Source organism: Bubalus kerabau, chromosome 6 (assembly GCF_029407905.1).
Source record: "Bubalus kerabau isolate K-KA32 ecotype Philippines breed swamp buffalo chromosome 6, PCC_UOA_SB_1v2, whole genome shotgun sequence".
NCBI lineage: Eukaryota > Metazoa > Chordata > Mammalia > Artiodactyla > Bovidae > Bubalus > Bubalus kerabau.
Genome location: NC_073629.1, coordinates 103,422,378 through 103,446,092, shown reverse-complemented (window position 1 = coordinate 103,446,092; position 23,715 = coordinate 103,422,378). Strand labels below are relative to the sequence as shown.

The following is a 23,715-nucleotide window of genomic DNA, read 5'->3' as shown; positions in this document are numbered from 1 at the left end:
TGATGGACCAGGAGGCCTGGCATGCAGCAATTCATGGGGTCACAAAGAGTTGGACAGGACTGAGCGACTGAACTGAACTGAATGACTAATAATGTTGAATATCTTTTCATGTGCTTATTTGCCATCTGTATTACTTCTCCAATGAGATGTCTCTGTATCTTTTGCCCACTTCCTAATTGGATTATTGTTTTGTTTTTTTTAAACTGTTGATTCTTTTGTGTACCTAATAATTGACTCTAAAGATTCCAAATCCACAGAGAACATATACGTAGCCTTATCTTTTCATTCATTCCCAGAAGCCCGTGAGGGTTTCTGTCTCACTCTTTTCTAAGATCAAATCTTCCTCCCTGGGAGGCTGTGCCCGGGCTTGCGTGGGGTGGGGATCTTGCACAACCACTGACTCAGTCCTGGTCTGCACGGCCTGAGAAAGCCTCCTCACCATGCTCGTTCTCCTCAGATGTCCCTCACCTTTGATGACCAGTTCCTGCTGAGCGTTGCCGAGGATGGCTGCCTGTTCACCTGGAAGGTCTTTGATAAGGATGGTCGGGGAATCAAGCGAGAGAGGGAGGTGGGCTTTGCTGAAGAGGTGCTCGTTACCAAGACAGACATGGAAGAGAAGGTAAGAATTGGATCTGACAAAGAGCAACAGGGAAATTGCCTGTCAGGCTGCGTCCAGTGTCCTGGGACCGGCATAGAGCCCCTCCCCAGCCTGGCTTCACCTGTGCCCAGTGCAGACCACCCCCCACCACCACCACTGCATCCTGTGTCCTTCCCACCCGCCTGCGCTTCTGCCATGTAGTCACTCTGACTTACACTGAGCTGTGCTCTCAGCCTGTGACCTAGCTCTCCTCTCCTACTCTTTGCAAGCAGGAGCTGCTGCTGCCAAGTCGCTTCAGTCGTGTCCAACTCTGTGCGACCTCACAGACGGCAGCCCGCCAGGCTCCCCCGTCCCTGGGATTCTCCAGGCAAGAACATTGGAGTGGGTTGCCATTTCCTTCTCCAATGCATGAAAGTGAAAAGTGAAAGTGAAGTCACTCAGTCGTGTCCGACTCTTCTCGACCCCATGGACTGCAGCCCACCAGGCTCCTCCGTCCATGGGAGTTTCCAGGCAAGAGTACTGGAGTGGGGTGCCATTGCCTTCTCCTTGAAAGCAGGGACTGTGACATAATTCGCATAATTATTGTGACATAATTAATGACCAACAGTTTCCAGCACATGCCAGGCATGCGGGAGACAGTCAATAAATACTTACAAAATTAATGTGGCACACTGGGTATTCCAGTTGTATCTGTGAAACCTAAATAACAGCTGGTATCTGGAACCTTTTTAAAAAAAAAAAGAAAAAGAAAAAGATATTTATAAAACAGTCCTGAAATTCACTGCTTTCAATAATAATAAAAGTAATAATATCCAGTAACCAACCATTTTTTTTGGGGGGGGGGCTTCCCTGGTGGCTCAGTGGTAAAGAAGTGGCCTACCAATGCAGGAATCATAAGTTCGATCCCTGGATCAGGAAGATCCCCTGGAGGAGGAAATGGCAACCTACTCCAGTATTCTTGCTGGGAGAATCCCACGAACAGAGGAGCCTGGTAGGCTACAGTCCTTGGGGTCACAAAAGAGTTGGATACAACTGAGTGACTAAACAACAACAAACCTTTTATTTAGGTTTGCCACAAACCAAACACTGTGCTAATTACCAATACAGGAGACACAGGTTTGGTCCCTGGGTCGGGAAGATCCCCTGGAGGAGGAAATGGCACCCACTCCGATATTTTTGCCTTGGAGAAATTCAATGGACAGAGGAGCCTCGTGGGCTACAGTCCATGGAATTGCAAAAGAGGTGGACACGACTTCACGACTAAACAACAGCAAACCTTTTTTTTAGGTTTGCCACAAATCAAACACTGTGCTAATTACTTTATAAGTATTTTCTCATTTGAATCTCACAACTGGAGAAGATACTATTGTTTTCCCCCATGTTTCAGGAAGTACTTTTGGAGAGGTCAAGTGGCATGTCCATAGTGCTACTACACATAGAGCTATTAACAGTTAGGAGAAGGCCCAGAGCACCAATCCAGACTTCGTCCACAGCCCACTTCCATCATCATGACTTCAGAGCACCTTTCCTCCTGTTGAGGCAGCCAAGAGTCCAATCACATGTGTTTGGAGCGCTCTGAGCCCTGTGCTCCCCGAGGAAGAAGCCCAGTGGGTGGTATTCTCTCAGGGCGTACAGAGCGTGCACAGCTGTGCACTCAGTGCCGTTCATGCAGAGTTTAATGTGCATTCGCTGAGTACCTGCTGTTTGCTGGTCACTGGGGCTGCATGTGTGGAAAGACAGGCGGGGCCCTGTGATCAGGAAACTCACGGTTACACAAGGGACAGCGACAAGTGAAAGCAAAAGGACCGCAATGCCAGAAGGTCCCCGTAGTAGGATGACAGTCCCCTGGGGGTTCCCAGAGATCACTCCGCGAGCTCCCTGGAACTTTCTGCAGGAAAGGGAAGTGGGAGGAAAGGCTGAGGGAGAGCCTGTGACAGTTGGAGTCTAACCTCCTGCAGGCAGGCACCCGTGTCTCCTCCTCCTCCTCCTTCTCCCTTTTCTCTCTTCTTCCCAGAGGGGAGAGGAAGACACCGATCAGGACACACCAGGCTGCACCGAAGCCTGAGGTGTCTGGGCTGCCTCCTGACTCCGCGCCCAGCTAGGCCTGACAGCGCTGCTGCCAACCGGAAGTGACCCGTGTGTGTTCCCCTTGCTTCTTGAAATTCCCTTGTTTCTCGGGCTCCATGCGCCCACACTCTTATCATTGCCTGTAAGCCACTGACTGTTCCTCCCCAGCAACCTTCCTGGCCCTTCCTTCACCCGGCCTTAAAAGTCACATTGCCCAGAATTCCCAGCTCTTTCTTTGTCTTTATACTCTTTATGACATTCTATGTAACTCTGTGATTCACCCAGCCACTTAGTCATTCATTTATTCATGCATCCAACTAGTACTTGCAGAGGGATCTGCCACGTGCCAGACACTGTGCTAGATCTGGGATTACAGAAATGAAGGACGTAGACAGTCCTGGAGCTTATATCACGGGAAAAGGTGTGAGTAAAATTTTATTCATTTATTTATTTGGCCCTGCCACATGGCTTGCAGGAACTTAGTTCTCCAGCCAGCAATTGCACCCACACCCTTGGCAGTGAAAGCATGGATTCCTAGTCACTAGACAGCCAGGGGATTCCCTAGGTAAAATCTTAAAGGGAATCAAATGTGTAATGAGTGTTATGAAGGAAACGGTGCTGTGGGAGCACAGGGAAGGGACCCTGACCCAGGTAGACTGGGGTCTGAGGAAGTGAGCCTTGAACAGAGCCTCCAGGACGTGAGTGTGTGCAAATGGGTGAGGGAGGGTGCTCTGAGGAGGATGCCCCTAGCTAGTGGGGCTGGAGTGGAGGGGGTGCTGGAGAGAAAGGTTGGAGGTGAAGCAGAGAGAGGTGGTGAGGGGGCTTTTATAGCAGGTTTTAGACTTTGGAGATGGTTCCTAAGGCCCCATTGATGATCTGAGTTAGGCAGTGACTTGGTAGACTTGCATCTGGAGAGACTTCTCTGCAGCAGCCACGTGGAGGAGGACAGAGGATGAGCAAATGCTTCCAGTGCAGCGTGTCAGAACCGGGGGTTCCGGCCAATAAACATATCCCACTTGTCCCCGGCAGACCCCCGGGGCCACGTGTTCATCTGATAAGTGTTTATTTGGTGCTGACTCTGTTGCTGCTCCTGTGCTGGGCTCCCAGGATCATGCAGGGAAGCAAGCCAGGCCAGGGCAACCCTCAGGGAAGGTCCGGTCAGAGGAGGTGAACTTCACCCATAGTCCTCTCACTCATCTTCACCACATCAGGTACCATTCCCTAAAACCTCCCTGAAGTCTTTCCACTCTGCTCTGCTCCCCGACCTCTGGCCAGGCCCTTACCATCCCCCAGCAGGACCGTGCAGGGCCCCTCAACCAATGCATCTGCCCTCAGTCCTTCTCTGACCCAGCCTGGGTGCACACTGCCTGGCTTTGGGCACTTCTCACAATTGGTAATGATATGTCTACCTGGCTAATTCAGTAGGCTGTAAGTTCCATGGAGGCAGGAATCCTGATTCAACAAATACTTTTCGAGTGCCTACTGTGTGTTCAGCACCATTCTAGGTACCTGAAATACATCAGTGTACAAAACCAACAAAGATCTCAGCCTTCTTGGAGATTGAATTCTAGGGTGGGGATGAAGCCAAAAGGCAATAAACAAAATAATACATAACATTTAAAAGTGCCAAGATCTAAGGGGATAATGAAAAATAGAGCAGGGTAAGAGGTGGGGAGTCAGAGTGCTGGGAATGGGAATAGCAAGGGGAAGGAAAATCAGGTCCATGTAGACCTGACTGAGCAGGTGACATTTAAGTGTATTTGCGGGAGAGATGTGAGTTATCAGCATAATGCCTGTTGCTCAGTGGAGCGCCACACTGAATAGGTGTTTTGGAGATAGAGGAAGAAGCTCATATGTCTCCAGGTGTCTGATCTGTGTCTTATGTGGAAAGATGACGCATGCTCTGAGCAGAGCTGCAGGCCCCAGAGAGCTCAAGGCCACGGGGTTTAAATAGTCCAATTCAGCCGCACTGTGAATGTTCTTGATTCTGTGTCCTCCTCTCAAAGGCTCAGGTTATGTTGGAGCTGAAGACTCGTGTGGAAGAATTAAAAATGGAGAATGAGTATCAGCTTCGACTAAAGGATATGAACTATTCTGAGAAGATTAAGGAGCTAACAGACAAGTTCCTCCAGGAAATGGAGTCCTTGAAAACAAAAAACCAGGTCTGTTGAATCAACAGCCACAAATAAGAAATTTCCTACTCACTCAAGACAACTAGCACTCGTTCAAACAATAAGACATATGATCATGTTGATAACATCAGAAATGCTTACAGCAAAGTGCTAAGTGGAAAAAGAGGAAAAAGCAAAATATAAAGAGCTCTTTATGGTGAATGCTACTAATGAGGTAAAATAGATATACCTAGAACAATTTTTAAGAAAATAGATGTTATGACCATCTCTGGAAGTTGAGATTGTGGATAGTTTTAATTTAGTTCTTTAGGCTTTTCTATAATTTCCAGATTCTCCACGAGGAGAATATATTACCTTTCTGATCAAGAGAAACTTACTTAATAGCAAAATGAAAAGTAACAAGAAAAATAAAGTATGTAAAGAGAAAGCGTACAGAATATTGATCTCCAGATTGTCAGTAAGTTAAGTAAAATTAGTCTAAATGACCTCTCTGTCATTAACATTGGTCCAAGATTCTCCTGGAATGATTCCTCTGTTCCGTACAAACCTGCCTGGCCCTTCTTCCAATGCTGCCATTTTTTTGCTCAAGTGATATTTGGTTCTTTTATGTTATCCCTATGGGTCTAAAAACACCCTGGCAGTTAATTTTAGTATTTCATTCATTTAATCAACAAACATCGGTGCCCTCTGTACACAGAGTACAAAGTTAGGTCCCTCCCCTGTCTGCAAGGAGCTTTGCTGCTCCATTAAAGAAAGCACTTTCTCAGAACCTGACACATTAACATATCCAAGGATTTCCTTTGAGAGCAATGTGCTAACAACAGAGGATTCAAATCAATCCGTACCTTTTCCACCCAAAAATCCGTTTGGTGCCTGTCCGAAACTGAACTCATGATTGACAAGATCCATTTCACAGAAGGGATCTGTATAGAGATAATATAGAACTCTCAGAGCAGACTATAATACAAATAAAAATGATAGCTTGAATGTTGTTCATAGAACAAAGTAAGGGTGCAAAGTAAGGGCTTGGGAAATGTTTGTGAGTGAAGGAGGCTATTACTTATACAATCGGTGCTTCTCACAGTGGTGCTTTCAGCAGACATGTAGAAATGAAAATATTTGACTCTGTGTCTTAGGTTTTAAAAACGGAAAAAGAAAAGCAGGATGTACTCCATCGCGAACGCATGGACGACCTCCTGGAAAAACAGAGCCGGGAACTGCAGGACCTAGGTGAGGCCACCCGTGGAGGGTCCTGGGCAGAGGGCCGTTGGTTGGGGGCAAAGTCCGACAGCCCTCTGGATTCAACCCCGGTCTATAAACAGCCTGCCTTTATCCCCTGGAGCTCACTGTGGTTTTTATTCCTGTGTATTTACTCATTCTTTAAACACAGGTTAAATACCTACTGCATGCCAGTAGGAGATACCAAAAAGTGTGGGTCTGGAACCTAACAGGCTGCATTGGGTTCCAGACTCACCCTGACTTGCTGGGTGCTCTAGGGAGTCACCAAACCTCCCCCAGCCTTACTTTACTCTTCCATAAGATGGGGGTACTGGCACCTGTTTTGCATACTCAGGACATTCTTCTTGGCCCTGAACCCCCAAACATCCCTCTGCACTTTCCTGGAAACCTTTCTGCCTAACATCGAAGGGAGGGAATCAGGTTGCCTTATAAGACGATAGCATGGGGGCCCTGTAAGGAAGATGGGTGTGCATTTGAATCTGGCCTATCGAAGCAGAGGCTCTAGCTGGTGCTGGAAGGGAACAGAAAAGCAGCCAAGGCTCCTGAGTGTCCCCGGGGCTGGTGCTACCGTCTCTCCTGAAGTAACCTTCCTTGCTTCTCTCTAGAATGTTGCAACAACCAAAAGTTGCTTCTGGAATATGAGAAGTACCAGGAGTTGCAGCTCAAGTCCCAGAGGATGCAGGAGGAGTACGAGAAGCAGCTTCGGGATAACGATGAGACCAAGAGCCAGGCCCTGGAGGAGCTGACTGAGTTTTATGAGGCCAAACTGCAGGAGAAAACCACCCTCCTGGAAGAGGTACTCACAGGAAGCCAAGCTGTGCCTCCTGTTCACAGTGCCATCCTGCAGCCCTGGCCTGGGAACAGCCCTGAGAGCCGTGGGGAACCCCGCTTGGCCTCCTTTTCCTTCCCCACCTTCCTTCCTGAGTGTGTTTCGTGGCCTTGTTTTGTGCTGTTTCTGTGTTTGTGTCCCTGGCAGCTAGGGGCCTCCCTGCGGGGGGAGGTGCTCAGCTTTTCAGACCGAAGTTCCTTGGCTTGACTAAGTTCATCCCCATTGTTCTCTTCTAACTCTATCTTCTCTGGGGAGAGCTTTCTAGCAGAAGCCTGTAGAACCTGGAGACGAACAAGGTACCTGAGCCACGGGGAAGGTGGTTGTCTGAAACCCTTCGTAGTTTCTAATGTCTCACAAGATGAAATCATTCCTTCACGGACTGAACAAACAGACCTGCCTTACAGGTTTACCAGCATAAGTGCTGGGTGGTCAAGCAAAGTGAATGTGGGGCCAGGTTCTTGGTTGGGTGAGAGAGGCGGTCACACAGACTAATGTTCATCAAAATGTAGACGGGACAGTGGGGGACACAGACACAGAGCACCTGCCCCCTCCACCTGCTAACCCACCACCCGCCCCCCACATCCCCTGCCACTGGCCTGCAAGGTCAGGAAAGGCTGGTAGGAGCTACAGAGATCCTGGAGGCATGGAAGCTGGAATTAACCAGGAGACAGGGAAATGCAGGAGGTTAAGAGAGAGCATCCAGGCAGAGCAAAGTCATAGAATGTTCCAGCAGATGGGGTTGCCGCAATATCTCATTTCCTGAGATGAAGAGAAAATTGAGAGAGGCCAGATGGTCTCCTTTTTGGCACAAAATTCTGGCAGATGGTGTTCTGAGAGTGACGGGGCAGGAGAGTCATGAAGGTGTGGAGTGATTTTGGTTTTTTTTGTTTTTGTTTTTGTTTTTGGCTGCTCTGGGTCTTCATTACGGTGCCTGGTCTTAGTTGCCTCATGGCATATGGGATCTTAGTTCCCCAACCAGGGATCGAACCCACTTTAGAAGGCCCATTCTTAACCACTGGACCACCAGGGAAGTCCCATATGGAGTGATTTTTGAAGGGAATGACCTAGAAGAGGATGGGCAGGTCTGTAGCTGAAGGCCTAGCTGCCTGAGGCTAATTCTGGCTGCAGTGACCCACCAGGCTATGTGCTTTTCCACAGCAGGGTCTGCAAGGAAATGTGTGAGCAAGGAAGGCACAGGGCAGCCCTGACCCAGAGCCAGGGCTTCACCAACTGGTGAAAATAATGGTCGGCTGGGAACCAGCCACTGGGTCCAGGCCAGAGAAAGTCAGTAAGGAACCAAGAGACAGTGGATGAATCAAGACTGGGCCAGGGAACGTGGTGAGGTTGAGAGCCAGGGTGGCATACCTGGGATCCAACAGAAAAGTCACCTGTGCTCAGGGAACAGGGCCTGTATTTTAAGACTCAGAGGTGGCACCGTTCCAGGGGGAGGGCCTGAGAGTGGATGCAGGAAGATAAGGGTCACAGCACCAGGAGACATCCTAGGGTCCTCTGTAACCACCCTGATGATGGCAGGGAAGCTGCTGAGTCGGCATCCAGAAGTCCTCGGTGAACTGGGACACTGCCCAGGTGGTGGGGGTGGACTCAGTAGGAAGTAGAGGGTGGAGGCCCTCTACTTGGCAGAGGCTGAGCTCAGAGAGCAGAGAGCCAAGAGAATTCCACCCTGACCCAAGCCCACCTGATTCCAGTTCTACAGCTGCCCTGCCTTCCTGCCCAGCCCCATTTCCAGTTGCCCCATCCAGCTTCCCACATCCAATGATGTGGAGCCTCTGGAATTCTTCTACACCAACCTCTGAGCCCCTGCTCAGGACAATGCTTCTTCACTTGGCTGCTGATGTGCACCCTCAGGGACTCAGGACAAGAGCCAACTCCTTGACAATTTTTCCCTAACCACTCACCGTCCTCCTCCCCCTTTTATAGGGCTAAGCATCCCTCTGTGTTCTCAAGGCCCCAGACCCCTTTTGTCCGTGTTTCTTATACAACATCTCAGTCTGCTGGGCTCTGCTTTTAGGGTGAATGGATCCTCCCAGACTAGTGAAAGGCCAGCCTTCCTCCCCAGACCTCTCATAGTGATGACAAGGCTTTTTTTATTTTGAGTCAGCAGGATTTCAACTCAGAATTTTGCTAGAGAGATGCCTCCCAAATGTCATCTTACTAAGCTGACTGGGATTCTTCTACTTTTTAGCAACATCTCTTAGATCAAGAGCAGGGGCTTGTGGCCCCCTCTAGGTTACAGACGGAGTCCACTGGCCAGACTTCCATCCAGCAAGAGTCTGGCAAAGAGAAGCCTTTGTCAGGAGGTCATTGAGCTCAGTTTTAAAACCACTTGTCTCTCTCAGTCTCCAAAACACTCAGTCAAGGGATGGTATATGCAACCTGGGAGAATGCCAGGGCCAGAATCGGAAGAAAGCCACTGATTCTGCTGAGATCTACAGTGTCCACCCCCAGGCAGCAGTGAGCAAGGAGGGGTCCTGCCCCATGCTCCACCAGGCAGAGCATGTTCTCCCAGCATCTGAGCTCTAGGCTTTTACTCATTCAGCACCAACTCTATACCATATACTGTGCTGGGTATTCACTGCGGTAGAGAGATGTGGCCCTGCCATCATGGAGCCTCCATGTCAAACAGGCATTTATTATGTGATGGGGGATATACAGGCTTCACACAGGAAATGATACCTCAACCAAGAGCTGGAGGAAATGTCAGAGAAAGCCACGGGAAGAGGCTAGAACCAGAGGTACAGTGAATACCAAGGTCCTGTAGCTGAGGACCATGCACATTGGGGGAACTGCAGTTAGTTCACACTGGCAAGAGCTCAGTGCGGGAGTGATGGCTGAGGCTGGAGAGGTGAGCCAGGCCTGCCTCCTGAGGGTCTGTGGACCGGGTTCAAGAGTCCAGGCTCTACCCTGAGGACAAGGGTGAGGCAGAGAAGGCTCTCAAGTTAGGGGCGGCATGACCAGGTGTGTGGTTTCGAAAGCTCCCCTCGACTAGAGGATGAGATCAGACTGGAGGGAAGCATGACCAGAGGCAGGAGGCCCGCTAGGAGGCTGAGAACAGTCCAGGCAAGAGATAATGGGGGCCTGGGCAGAGGCAGAGGCATAGAGAAGTAGCTGGATTCAAGAGGTGGAAAGGGTGGTACTGATTGGATTAGGGAAGGGGGAGAAATTAAAGAGCCACTCATTCATTCAGTATTTGAGTACCTGCTGTGGGCCGGTGTGCATTGTACACTGGGAACTCATGGTGGGCATGATAGGCTAGGTTTTACCCTCAGGGAACTTAACATCTAATGGGAGAGACAATCAAGTAATTCTAGAAATAAATATAAAGTTGTAAGTATCACAAGTTTAGTGAAAGGAAGATAGAGGGGGGTGCTGGTGTCAGTGTGAAGAAAGCCAGAGGTGGAATGGCGGGTGTTCTGATGGGACAGTGATCAAAGCGATGGAGCGTGAGGCCTGATCTGGTAGGGAGAAAGGGACAGACAGGACAGGGAGAAAGTGGAAGGGCCAAGGGACCCATGGCCTTGTTTTCCATTTCTGTGCTGACACTCGGTCTTTCATCCCCGTGGTGGCCTTCGATGCTCACCTTGCCCTGGGCTCTCTGAGCTCCAAAGTGCCACCTGTCCCCACCTCCCTGGGCTCACACTCTTCTCTCCACGCCAGGCACAGGAGGATGTCAGGCAGCAGCTGCGGGAGTTTGAAGAGACCAAGAAGCAGATTGAAGAAGATGAAGACCGTGAGATCCAAGACATCAAGACTAAATATGAGAAGAAGCTTCGGGATGAAAAGGAATCAAACCTGAGACTCAAAGGAGAAACAGGCATCATGAGGAAGAAGGTACCGGGCTGGTCTCTGAGAGGCGTGAGGGGCAGGCCTGGACCGCACTGCAGAGAAAGCATGGGGTGGGTGGACGGACGTGCAGTCAGCGAACAGTGGCTCTGCCCAGGGTAGGGGCCAGTGGGGAGTGGGGGGACTGGCAGAATTCCCACCTGAATGTCCTCATCTCCAGCAAGTGGGTTTGGAAAGCAATGCCGGCCAGTGTGAAGGCTCCCCCTGCACAGACAGGCAAACAGATCCTTACCACACCCTCTGATGGGGTAACCACTGGGGCTCGTCCTCCTCTCTCCTGTTTACAGGAGACAGGGAGGTTCACATGGCACTGGTGAACCCTTTGGGCTTTCCTTTATTGGCAAGTGGGATTTAGAGTTTTCAGAGTTAAACCTTAAAGTGGAAATGAGGTCTTTGGACGTGAGATAGATAAAGTCTGCTCCTGGAGGTGTCCTCAGGCTCTCAGTGTAGGGAGTCAGGGGTGCTCCTGGTCACACACTGGGGGTGGGAGAAGGATTGGGAGTAGAGAGTACTTAGTTTACAAGGTGGGGGAGATGTTTGTAGTCACTGACAGCCAGGCAAGGAGGCATTCAGTTCACAGATCCTTACAGAATTGCCAATTCCCCCCCCCAGACATTTAGCCTTTGTTGTCGTTCAGTTGCTCAATCGTGTCTGACTCTTTTTGACCCCAGGGACTGCAGCATGCCAGGCTTCCTTGCCCTTCACTATCTCCCAGAGTTTGCTCAAACTCATGTCCATTGAGTTGGTGATGCCATCCAACCATCTCATCCTCTGTCATCCCCTTCTTCTGCCCTCAGTCTTTCCCAGCATCAGGGTCTTTTCCAGTGAGTCAGCTCTTTGCATCAGGTGGCCAAAGTATTGGAGCTTCAGCTTCAGCATCAATCCTTCCAATGAATATTCAGAGTTGACTTTCTTTAGGATTGACTTCTTTGATCTCCTCACAGTCCAAGGGACTCTCAAAAGTCTTCTCCAGCACCACAGTTCGAAAGAAGCCAAATGCAAAGCCAGTTCACATTCTTTCCTATTAGAAATCACACTACTACCCAATCCAGGGGCAGTCATGCCTTCCCTTCTTGGACATGACTAAGATGGCTCATCACTTAGGTCACTTATCTGTGACCTTGATGGAGCATGGAGCCCAATCTTTCAAGGTCTGTGCAGTCATGGAAAACTCTGGATCTGCCAGGGGAACTGGTCTCTGGAGGCTCTAATGGCAGCTGGTCCTTCCTCACATAAGGGATGGGACTGGATCTTCTTGCCCAGAAGGCCACATTGCCCATTTGGCCTGGGAAATTCCTGATAGTCCCAAATTCCGATGAGGAGCTCCTAAAATCCTCAGGCAGTGGGGAGGAATGGAGGTGCGTTCACAGGCTCTGGGGTTCTCTGCTGTTGCTGTTTGTTCCCCTAGTTCAGCAGCCTGCAGAAGGAGATTGAAGAGCGAACCAACGACATTGAGCTCCTGAAGGGGGAGCAGGTGAAGCTGCAAGGGGTCATCAAGTCCCTGGAGAAGGACATCATGGGCCTCAAGCGGGAGATTCAGGAGAGAGACGAGACAATTCAAGATAAGGTAAAGGCACATCCTCTGTCCCTCCTCAACTCCAGCCCAGCTGGACCCAGGCCATGAGGACAAAGCTCTAGACAGACTCCCTGCCTTTTGACCTCAATGGGGGATGAGCTGTCAGTGAAGTGCCTACTGTGTGGGTGGCACGGGGCTAAGTACTGTCAATTTATCCCATTCAATTCCCCTCAAAACGCCAGGGACCGTGAGCAACCCAGTTATATAGCTCAGGAAACTGGTTCCCAGGGTTAAGTGTCTCACCCAGGGTCGTAACAGTTTATAGGTGACAGACTTGTGGTAAGAACCTGAGTGCTGACTGCCAGGCCCCGGCTCGCCTCTGTGCCAGGCATCCCAGGGTGACCATCCCATGGACTGGGGGCAGCTTGCCCAGCGCATCGCCCGTGTGGTCCCCCTGATCAGAGAGGAACTCCCCTGCGGCGAGCCCTGTAACCACTGGGGACCGTAGAAAGTGAAATCACTTTTCTGGATAGCTTTCTCACAAAACAGTAAGACAGACACATCACCTGTTGTGAGGTACACCACCTCCGTATCCAACATCGCATCTCCTCCTCCTGAGCAAATCCAGGCTCCTCACCCTCCTCTCATCCCCTCTGCCCTTGTTGCCTTAGTTGGATGCAACTCCCGGGTGGTTGAGGACCTGGGTTTCCGCCTAGTGAGCTAGGTTCCCGGGCAGCCTTTTCCACTGGCCACATGGCAGCCTCCGGCAACTGATCCAAGCCTTGTTTTCTCACCTGTGAATGGGGCCCTCAGGGGGTCTGACAAAGACAAAATGAGACAGTGCCTGCATGTCATTTCTGCAGGTGAGCATTTGCGTTTATATCTGGGCATTTTTTTAGGTAGGAGCCAAAGCTCTCTGCAGATTCTTAAAGTGTTTTTTTTATTTATTTTTATTGGTGTATAGTTGATGTACAATGTTGTGTTAGTTTCATGTGTGCAGCAAAGTGAATCAGTTATCCATATGCATGTATCCACTCTTTTTTAGATTCTTTTCACATATAGGTCATTACAGAGTATTGAGTAAAGTTCCCTGTGCCATAAGTAGGTCCTTACTAGTTAGCTATTTTTACATAGAGTAGTATATATATATATTAACCCCAATCTACTGATTTTTTGTCCCCCCCCCACCACTACTTAAAGGGGGGTTTGACAAGAAAGAGGTTAAGACCTCTAGAAAATTGCACCAGCCTAACGGGTCTAACAGCCTTCCATCCCACTTCCCATCCAGGCTCCCTGCCTCCACACTCTGTAATCATTTCAGTCTCCCACTTTAAATTCTTTCACAACTCTCAACTGCATGTGGCAAGGGTCAGCAACCTTTTTTTCTGTGAAGGGCAAGGTAGTAAATATTTTTGTCTTTGCTGGCAGTGTGGTCTCTCTGCCACAGTTGCTCAGTTCCGCTCCAGTAGCATAAAATCAGTCATAGACAAGACATCAATGAATGGGCTTGGCTATGTTCCAATAAAACTTTATGAAAATAGGCAGAAGGTCAGATTTGACCTGAGGGCTATAGCTAACCAGCTCCAGGCCTCCTGGATAAATTCTCAACTATTTAGACCCTTGCCTTCCTCCCCGCTTCCCCTCCAGCCCCATTTCTCACTGCCTCCATCTACCACCACCCTAATTCATGTAAGTTCTTCCCAGCACCCTCAGTACACACCATGCCTTCTGTGTGCCAGCCTCTTCTACGACACCTGTCACAGTGTAGCTTTACACTTGTTGGCATATCTGCTCTCCCAGCTAGTATGTTTCCTCTTAAGGGTAGGGACTGTGCATATTTCTATTTGGAATTTGTAACCTTGGCGAAAGATCTCTGTTTAGCAATAACAGATAGATCTACACTCCAGTTGTCATTGCCTTGCAACACATTGCCCCAAGACTTAGTGGTGAAAAACAACCGTTTTATTATGCTTGCAGCTTGTGTAGGTCTAGAGTCTGGACAGGGTACAATGGGATGGCTTGTCCTTGTCCTTGATGTCTGGGTCCTAGTGGGCCCTCAGTTGGGTGACTCCAGCAGCGGTGGGCTTGAAGACCAACAGCCAATGTGGCTTCTTTAGCCCCCTATCCAGCCCCTTGGCCAGCATGACTGGAATGCTGGGCTTAGCTGGAACTGTTGACAGAGCAGCTCTCCAGCCTACAGGTCTCAGAGTGGTGGGACTTTTGACATAACAGGTAGCCTCCCCCAGAGCACGTGTTCCAAGAGAACCAGGTGGAAGCCGCTCGGTCTTTTCCGAGATAGCCTGGGAAGCCACACGGCATCACTTGAGCTGCGTTCTTTGGGTTACAAGGAGACCATAAATCCAGGCAGACGCAAAGGGAAGGGATTAGACCCTGCCTCCTGATGGAGAAGCGTAAGGTCATATTGTAAAAGAACGCTTAGGATGAGAGGTGCTGTCCAGGTGAGCTTTCTTCCACGCAGTCGACCACAACCTGTCTGGATGGGTGAGTGAATGACTGAAGTCTGGCACAGAAGCTGGGGAGTCAGTGGTGCCCCTGGTGGGGGAGCCCCCGTTTGTGTCCCCTCAGGAGGTCACAGGATTTGTGTTCTGTGCCTAAAGGGATTCCATACCAGTGCCTCCGGATAGCTGTTTCACGCCTCCCTGCTCTCACCCACAGGAGAAGCGAATCTATGATCTGAAAAAGAAAAATCAGGAACTAGAGAAATTCAAGTTTGTGCTCGACTACAAGATAAAGGAGCTGAAGAAGCAAATAGAACCTCGAGAGAATGAGATCAAGGTGATGAAGGAACAGATTCAAGAGGTGAGAGGCCATCTGGACACCCTGGCCTTTGTCCCGACCATTCCTGGCTGGGGTTGGTGTTGTGAAGGTGAAAGCAAGCTCTCCTCACAGCCTCTCTCTGCTCCCAAGGTCCACACCAGCCTCCACTCCGCACAGGAAGTCAAAGGGAAGGCCTGAGGAGGGGTCCAGTGGTGCAGAAGCAAAATGCTTTGAGATTTGGCTTCACCGGGCCCTTGGGTGGGATTTAACCCTGCTCCTCCCCCGACTCCCTTCTGTGCCCATGTTCTGAGCCCTCAAAGGGAAACCGCAGCCTTTGAGGCTTCAGCCACCAGGGGGCGGTGTCTACTCAGCGACCAGCTTGTCCACCAGAAAGTACATCCCTCTGGATTCAACATTTTTTTCTTGGACTAAACATGTTGGTGGGGGCCCTACGTGAGGCGGCGGTGTTTGGACTTCATCTGATAAGGAGCAGGAAATCCTCAGAGGCTCTTGAGCAAGAGAATGGCAAAATGAAGTGTGTGTTCTGGGAAACAAACAGGATGAAGGCAGAGAAAAGAGAGGGCTTCTAAGAGTCCAGTGGGGTACAAGTGTTCCCCTTCAGCCTCTCTGCCTTTCCTTATGGCAGTGTTTACCCAGAAGCCTGCCCATGCTGGGCAGAGAGCAGCTGCCTGGGGTCCATGGCTGATCTGAAACTGAACTCCTAACATCCCCCTAGGAGAAGGTGATGGCACCCCACTCCAGTACTTTTGCCTGGAAAATCCCATGGATGGAGGAGCCTGGTGGGCTACAGTCCATGGGGTCGCGAAAGGTCGGACACGACTGAGCGACTTCACTTTCACTTCCCACTTTCATGCACTGGAGAAGGAAATGGCAACCCACTCCAGTGTTCTTGCCTGGAGAATCCCAGGGGCGGGGGAGCCTGGTGAGCTGCCGTCTATGGGGTCGCACAGAGTCGGACACGACTGAAGCGACTTAGCAGCAGCAGCAACACCCCCTAGTCCAGTTCCCCCATTTCTCAGTCAGTGGCACCAAGACCCACACCAAGGTGCTTAAGGTAGAACTCTGGGCACTTTCTAAGGTCTTCCCTTGTTAACCCCTGTATCCAAATCACTGATGCCTGTCTGACTGATCTCCAAATGATATTTCAGATCCAACCCTCCTTGCCCTCTGCTGCCACCCACCACTCCAGTCCACACCTCCCTCCTCTCTCTTCCGGACTTGACCCCAGCCTCCAGTCTGGTCCCTGCATCGACACCACAGCAAACTCCCAGTGGTATCCCATCCCACCTAGAATAAAATTCAGACTCTGCTGAGGCCCCTGAGGCCCGGCGTGATCCCCTCTCTACCTACCCCTCCAGCCGTATCTCCAGGCTCCTTCTCCAGCTCCAGCCTGCAGGCTTTCTGGCGGTTCCGCGGACGAGCCACGCTTTCCCCATCCAGGACCTTTGCAGATCTGTTCCCCCTGCCCGGAAGGCTCTCAGGATGACCACCTAACTGGCCGCTTTGAGTTGTTCACATCTCGGCTCCTGTGTCACCTCCTCAAGGAGGCCTTCCCTGACCATCCTATCCAAAACAGCCTCCTGCTCCCCCTCCATCTTCTCTAACTGTGCTGAGCAAAGCTAAATGTAAAAGGTATAGGATGTACTGACAGCCCCATTAGGACTGGCTCCACAATAGCTGTGGTGGAGAAAAGCAAAGCCTCTTCTCCAGGAGGCCCAAAAAAGAGGCCAGATGGTGTGATAGGTCCAGGGCTGATGCATCCAGAGAGGACTTGTCCTTGTGACGATGACTTTCTCCCTGGCCTCCGGGATAAGGAAGAGTGTTCCCAGCTGGCCACAGAGCAGCTTCCTGGTGCCCTCCTGCCGTTCTTGAATGACCTCAGGCCCCAAGAATGGCAGCCTGAGCAGATAAGACAGAGCAGGGGCCCCACCTGCCTGGAAGGTCAATGTGCCGCAGGCCCCAGACCATCACTGCCTCCCTTCTCCCCCCACTTCATCTGACATTTGTTAAGTGCATTTCAGGTTGGGTCAGTTGTCTTCCACTGCCACACACCTGAAAGATTATTCACTTTCCCTTCAGTACCTGGACCAACCATGACTTTGATCCTCAGCAGGGAATATGCCCCCCTCACTTTGGGAATGAGTCAAACAGGACCCCTTCAGCCCCACCACAGGTGCCAGTCTCCGCCAGGGCTAATATCTGGGCCCAGTTCCTTCCCCAGGGGCCCATGACCCAGGGGCTTCCATCCGGGGGTCAGACACCTCTGGCCCACCTGCTGCAGCCCTGCCTGGAAGTTCCTTTCCCTGCAAGAAGGAAGCTGCAAGTCCTTGGTGCCTTTGTAGAGCTGAGATCTGTGCGTGGAAGGAGAATACTACCCCCCCCTCCACCCCAAATGCTTTTCCAGCTTCTCTTTGATGAGTCATGACTATCTCCTTCCTAGGGCAGGAGTTTCCAGAACCTTATTTTCCTTCATATATTTGTTTCTTCATCTAGTGCAGGGTTTTTTCTCCTCGGCACTAATTACACTCTGGGGTGGATAAGTCTTTGTTGGGGGGGAAGGGGGCTATCCTGTGCTCGTAGGATATTTAGCAGCTAGATACCAGTAGCAGCCCGCACCCCCCCCCCAAGATGTGACACCAAAAATGTCTCTAGATGTTTTGCCACATGTCCCCTGAGGAGGCAAGCTGCCTCTCCCCAGCGCCCCACCCCATTGAGAATCTCTGAACTGGATGAGTAACACATGACAAGGAGATGGAATTTCCCCACCAGGAACAGGATGCTTGCTCCGCTATACCAGCTAGTCTCCTGGCTGTCCAGCCAGTGACTCAAATTTAACATATTTCACAATTTTTCTGTGCACTATGTTTTTTTTTTTCTCAGCGTGGTTTGAGGCTTTGCTCATATCACTTCCTTTCTAACCTAATCTGCCATTGCTGACTTTAAGATTGTAGAGAAAGAGGCACAGCCAGCTACAGGCACTCAGATAGACCTTGGAGAAGCCCCTTTCTCTCTCTCTTTTTAAAAAGTATTATTTATTTATCTATGTCGGGTCTCAGGTGCAGGGTGTAGGCTCAGTAGTTATGGCATACGGGCTTAGTTGCCCCGAGGCATGTGGGATCTTAGTTCCTTGACTAGGGATTGAACTCAAGTCCCTTGCATGGCAGGGCAGATTCTTAACCACTGGCCCACCAGGGAAGCATCCCCTTTCACTCCCGCAGCGGCCATCTCCTTGGTCTGGGACAGCAGCCTCTCGCCTGGGCCACAGTGGCGGCCTCCTGACTGGCTGCCTGGTTCCAGTCTTGCTCTCACCATCAAACCTTCTAAGGTGCACATCAGGTCATGCCACACCTTGGGTGAGACCTGTCAGCGGCTCCCTGAACTCTCAGGATAAAGGCCACGCTTCTGACCAGTTTAAACTTCTAGCCAGGATAGAGTCTGAGCTTCTCGCCATTCGAGCCTGAGCCCTAGAGCCCTGGATGACCCAGCTCAGCTGACCTGTCCAGCCCCCTCTCCCCCTTCCTCACATGCAACCCCTCCAAGGTCCAAGGGTGGCTGAACCACTCGCAGCCTGCAGAGATGGACCAGACTCCCATGCTCTGGTCCTTTCTGTGCACGGCTGTTCTCCCTGCCTGACATTCTCCTTCCCAACTTGCCCTCTAAACCCTATTCCTCCTACAAAGCCCGACTGAGCATCCCTTCCCTGGGGGCCACCCCCACTCTCCACTGTGCACACACAGGGCTCTTTCTATCCTGACTGCAGACAATGTTTATCCTGCTCCACCTGAACTTCTCATTGACTTCCCACTAATCCCCCTAGACCCAGGGCTTCTTGAAGACAGAAACTGCCTCTCAATTAGGTCCGTATCCCCTATGCCTTTGACAGCCGGCCAGTCCTTTCTAACAGATACATTCTTTGGTTAGCTGTGCAAATAACCACACTTTCTGTGTGTCCTCCATGAGGCAGCTCCACAGAGCTCTGCAAACATTGAATGTTTATCTTATCATTCTTCTTCCAGAGGCAGGTTGTTTCAGGCCCCCCTCCCTTCCCCCTCTTTCGCTCCCCCTTGCCCTTCTACATCTGCGATGCATTCATTCATTCACATGAATATTTACCAAGTACCACCTTTATGCCTGGCATTGGGTCAAAGGGCTCCTCTGTCCATACAAAATGCTTCCAGTAATTAGGCTGACATTCTTCTAAACGTTGCCCCTCCCTGTCCAGGATGTGGCTCCTTAGGGCTTGCTGGTACTCTAGAACATGACTAGGGAGCCTTGAAATCTGACCAAAGGGCCTGGGTTAGAGGAAAGGGGCTACTCCATTCAGTCATGAAAAAACCCTGTAAACTCCCCCAACCTCCCCCCCTCCAAAAATAATAGTCAGCAAACCTCTCTAATAACAGGAATGCTGCTGCTGCTGTTAAGTAGCTTCAGTCGTGTCCAGCTCTGTGCGACCCTATGGACAGCAGCCCTCCAGGCTCCTCTGTCCACAGAATTCTCCAGGCAAGAATACTGGAGTGGGTTGCCATTTCCTTCTCTGACAGGAATGCTGGTGTCCACCAGATTTGGCCTGTCAATCAGACTGCACTCCATTGCTTTTGGCAGGAATTAAATCCGTGAAGCGCTCACCTACAGCTGGTCTCCTAATTAGAAGGTCTGATCGTCACTCACAGGTCTTTGGTTAATAGCAACGCAACAGTGAATAGTCTTTCAGAAGCATGCGGATAGCTTCTTTTTCTTTTGAAAATAAGACACTCTTGAGTTGTACTTTTCAAGAACTTTTCAACAGAATGATGAGGGAAAGGTGCCTTCTCAGCCTCCTCTTTCCTATTTGATGCTTTAGACTGGGGACGCCTACCTGCTGGTCCCGTCAAAACTTTCTGCCTTACAGTCGACCCTGCTGACTTGTGGCCCCAAAGAGTCAAGATTCACTCACACGACTTCACAGAGTAGACAAGGAAGGGGCTTGTCTGCAGAACCTTGCCTCAGGCTCCAGGTTCCAGTAGTCAGGAGTCATCAATTTATAAGGAACTCAAGAAAAGAAGGTTGAAGGAACAGAGAAACTAAGGGGAAAAAAATTCATAGCCTGGCTATAGAAACACATGATCTGGGCTACCATATCAGCCAAGGGGGTTGGGGGCTTCGAGGATGGCCAGGAATAAAAGGAAAGGTTCGTTCCAAAGGGGGAACTAGAAGGGAGGTGCCCTGGTAGTAGGGGAAATACTCCCACTGAAAGACTTCAGTTCTCAAATATAATTTTCATTCCCTTACTTTCTTGGTGGAGGCACCATTGGTTTGTAACGTCATGTAGGTTTCATGTTACCACACTGTATCTCTACCTCTGCGTGCACTACAGCATGTAGACTTGGTTTCCACTCATCAGCACACAGCTGCTCCCCTTTATTCATGTTGCCCTCCCCTGTCCTTCCCCCTCTGGTAACCACGCCTCTGCTTTCTGTATCCTGTGCTTGGTTTGTCCATTTACTTTGTTTTTTGCTTTTTTTCAGTTGAAGAATAGTTAATTTACAATGTTCTATTAGTTTCAAGTGTATACTTTAAGTCATTCAGTGATATATGTGTGTGTGTGTGTGTGTGTGTGTGTACACACACACACATGCATGGGTTTCCCTGGTAGCTCAGCTGGTAAAGAATCTACCTGCAATGCAGGAAACCCTGGTTCAATTCCTGGGTCAGGAAAATCCTCTGGAGAAGGGATAGGCTACCCACTCCAGTATTCTTGGGCTTCCCTGGTGGCTCAGATGGTAAAGAATCTGCCTGCCATGTGGAAGACCTGGGTTCAATCCCTGGGTTGGGAAGATCCTCTGGAGAAGGGATAGGCTACCCATTCCAGTATTCTTGCCTGGAAAATCCCATGGACAGTGAAGCCTGGTGGGCTACAGTCCATAGCATCATAAAGAATTGGACACGACTGAGCACAGCACAGTATAAGATACTGAGTATAATTGCCTGTGCTACACAATACGTACTTGTTTACATATTTTATATATAGTGGTGTTTATGTGTTAAGCCCAAACTCCTAATTTATCCCCCCCCCAACCCTTAATATCCCCTCTGGTAACCATAAGTTTTTTATGTCTGTGAGTCTATTTCTGTTTTATAAGTAAGTTCATTTGTATCATTCTTTTTAGATCCCACATATAAGCAATATCATACGGTATTTGTGTTTGACTTACTTCACTTAACATGATAATCTCTATGTCCATCCATGTTGCTACAAATGACATTACTTCATTCTTTTTTATGGCTAATATTCCATTATACATATGTACCACATATTCTTTATCCATTCATCTGTCAATAGACATTTAAGTTGCGTCCATGTCTTTTATATTCCAAAGATGAGTGAAATCATACAGTATTTGTCTTCCTCTGTCAGACTTGTTTCACTTAGCATAATACCCTAAAGGTCCATCCATGTTATTGCAAATGGCAAATTTTCATTCTTTTTATGGCTGAATAGTATTCCATTGTATATGTGTGTGTGTATATATATATATATATAATGTATATATCTTCTTTATCCATTCATCTGTTGATGAACACTTAGATTGCTTCCATATCTTGGCTATTATAAATAATGCTACAGTAAACATAGGGATGCATATCTTTTCTAATTACTGTTTTGGTATTTTTTGGATGAGTACCCAGAAGTAGGATAGCTCGGCCCTCTGTTAATACTTCTATTCTTAATTTTTTGAGGGATCTCCATACCGTGTTGCATAGCGGCTACACCAATTTACATTCCAATGAATACTGCGCAAGAAGTTCCTTTTCTCCACATCTTTGTTAATCCTTATAGTTTCTTGCCTTTTTGATAATAGGCATTCTAACAGGCATGAGGTGATATCTCATTGTGGTTTTGATTTGCATTTCCCTAACAATTAGTGATCAGTCCTGGGTGTTCTTTGGAAGGACTGATGCTAAAGCTGAAACTCCAATACTCTGGCCACTTCGTGCGAAGATTTGGCTCATTGGAAAAGACTCTGATGCTGGAAGGGATTGGGGGCAGGAGGAGAAGGGGACGACAGAGGATGAGATGGCTGTATGGCATCACTGACTCAATGGACAAGAGTTTGGGTGAACTCCGGGAGTTGGTGGTGGACAGGGAGGCCTGGCATGCTGCAGTTCATGGGGTCACAAAGAGTTGGACACGACTGAGCGACTGAACTGAACTGAATTGAACTGAACAATTAGTGGTGTTGAACATCTTTTCCCATGCTCATTGGCCATCTGTATGTCTTCTGTGGCTTACTTTCTTATTCTTGACTCTTTCCCCACTGCTGTCTATAGATGGAAGCTGAACTGGAGCGTTTCCATAAACAGAACACACAACTAGAGCTGAACATCACAGAACTGTGGCAGAAATTAAGAGCCACTGATCAGGAGATGCGCAGAGAGAGACAGAAGGTATGAGGATTTTCAGAGTCTGGCAGCTCTTGGATGCAAGAGCTGGCACCTGTCTGCAATGGGCAGCTGGCTTCCAAGAGACAGAGCCAGCCCATTGCTAAGATACATTCCCATTTTAACTCGCATTCTTTACTTGCTCACAACCCTGGCCTATTTGAGGCTCATGTAAATTTATGTGACTGAATCCATCTGAGACTATAAAATGACTTTGGGTAGAGCAATCAAGGAGGTGGAAGGCAGGGTTATAAGGACGCTTACAACACTGGCTTGTGCATCCTGGGAAGGAGCATGTTCAGAGAGGTCCTCTGTAGTAGGTTTTTAAAGGCTTGACTACCAAAACAGTGTGAGCTCAAGGGACCTCAGAGATCACCTGTTCTGGTCTCTCTGTAATAAACAAGGAAAGCAAGGTCAGAGAGATTATGAGATTATGAGATTCACCCAGAACTCATAGCTATTTAGCACATAGAGGCCAGTGCTGGAAACCCAGTCTTCTGGTCCTAGGCCAGGACTTGGCTGCACCCCCACCCCCTGGTGGTTCAGACGGTAAAGCGTCTGCTTACAATGAGGGAGACCTGGGTTCAATCCCTGGGTCGGGAAGATCTCCTGGAGAAGAAAATGGCAACCCACTCCAGTATTCTTGCCTGGAAAATCCCATGGACGGTGGAACCTGGTAGGCTACAGTCCATAGGGTCGCAAAGAGTCGGACCTAACTGAGCGACTTCACTTTCACTTCACTTTCACCCCCTGGCATAGAGCACCTCATAGTGTTGGTAGAATCAGATTGAACTTTTCCATCTCCCGCATCAAGCCTTGACTCTGGACTTGATAATACTAGAAGCTGCAGAGCTATCAACGTGAACTGACACAGATCCTGCCCTTTCCAAACTGAAGAGGTTAACAGGTGATTTATGATGTGTGCATAATAATTAACTGTGCAAGGTAGAAAATCATGGAGCATGATTAAATGGGCTGTAGGAGCAAAGAGAGAGAAGAGGCTCTCTAGGTCATGGATAGGGGAAGACGGGTACCTGAGACAGTATGGTGGAAGAGCCCAAATTTACAGATGAACCATTCTGCCCAATTTTGTCATTCTCTTCCCTACCCACTCATTCATAGCAATCCTTAGGAAGGAGAAGCACTGGATGAGCTAACTGGGGGCAGGGAAGCCCTGGCCTGGGATCCGCATGAGGGAATCAGTGCTCTCCATCCTGGCTCTGAAAGGAGTAGGTGACCAGTGGTACCTCCTTTA

General features: G+C 49.4%; 1 protein-coding gene across 1 annotated transcript in view; it reads left to right on the top strand.

Moving 5' to 3' along the window:
* Window positions 1–23,715, top strand: part of CFAP57 (cilia and flagella associated protein 57) — a 70,264-nt gene that overhangs the window by 34,220 nt on the left and 12,329 nt on the right. The window contains exons 12-19 of the mRNA XM_055586156.1: window positions 458–619; window positions 4,672–4,827; window positions 5,934–6,027; window positions 6,642–6,832; window positions 10,541–10,714; window positions 12,135–12,293; window positions 14,919–15,062; window positions 22,350–22,466. Of these exons, the coding sequence (XP_055442131.1) occupies window positions 458–619; window positions 4,672–4,827; window positions 5,934–6,027; window positions 6,642–6,832; window positions 10,541–10,714; window positions 12,135–12,293; window positions 14,919–15,062; window positions 22,350–22,466 (1,197 nt within the window). The remainder of the gene's footprint in view (window positions 1–457; window positions 620–4,671; window positions 4,828–5,933; window positions 6,028–6,641; window positions 6,833–10,540; window positions 10,715–12,134; window positions 12,294–14,918; window positions 15,063–22,349; window positions 22,467–23,715) is intronic.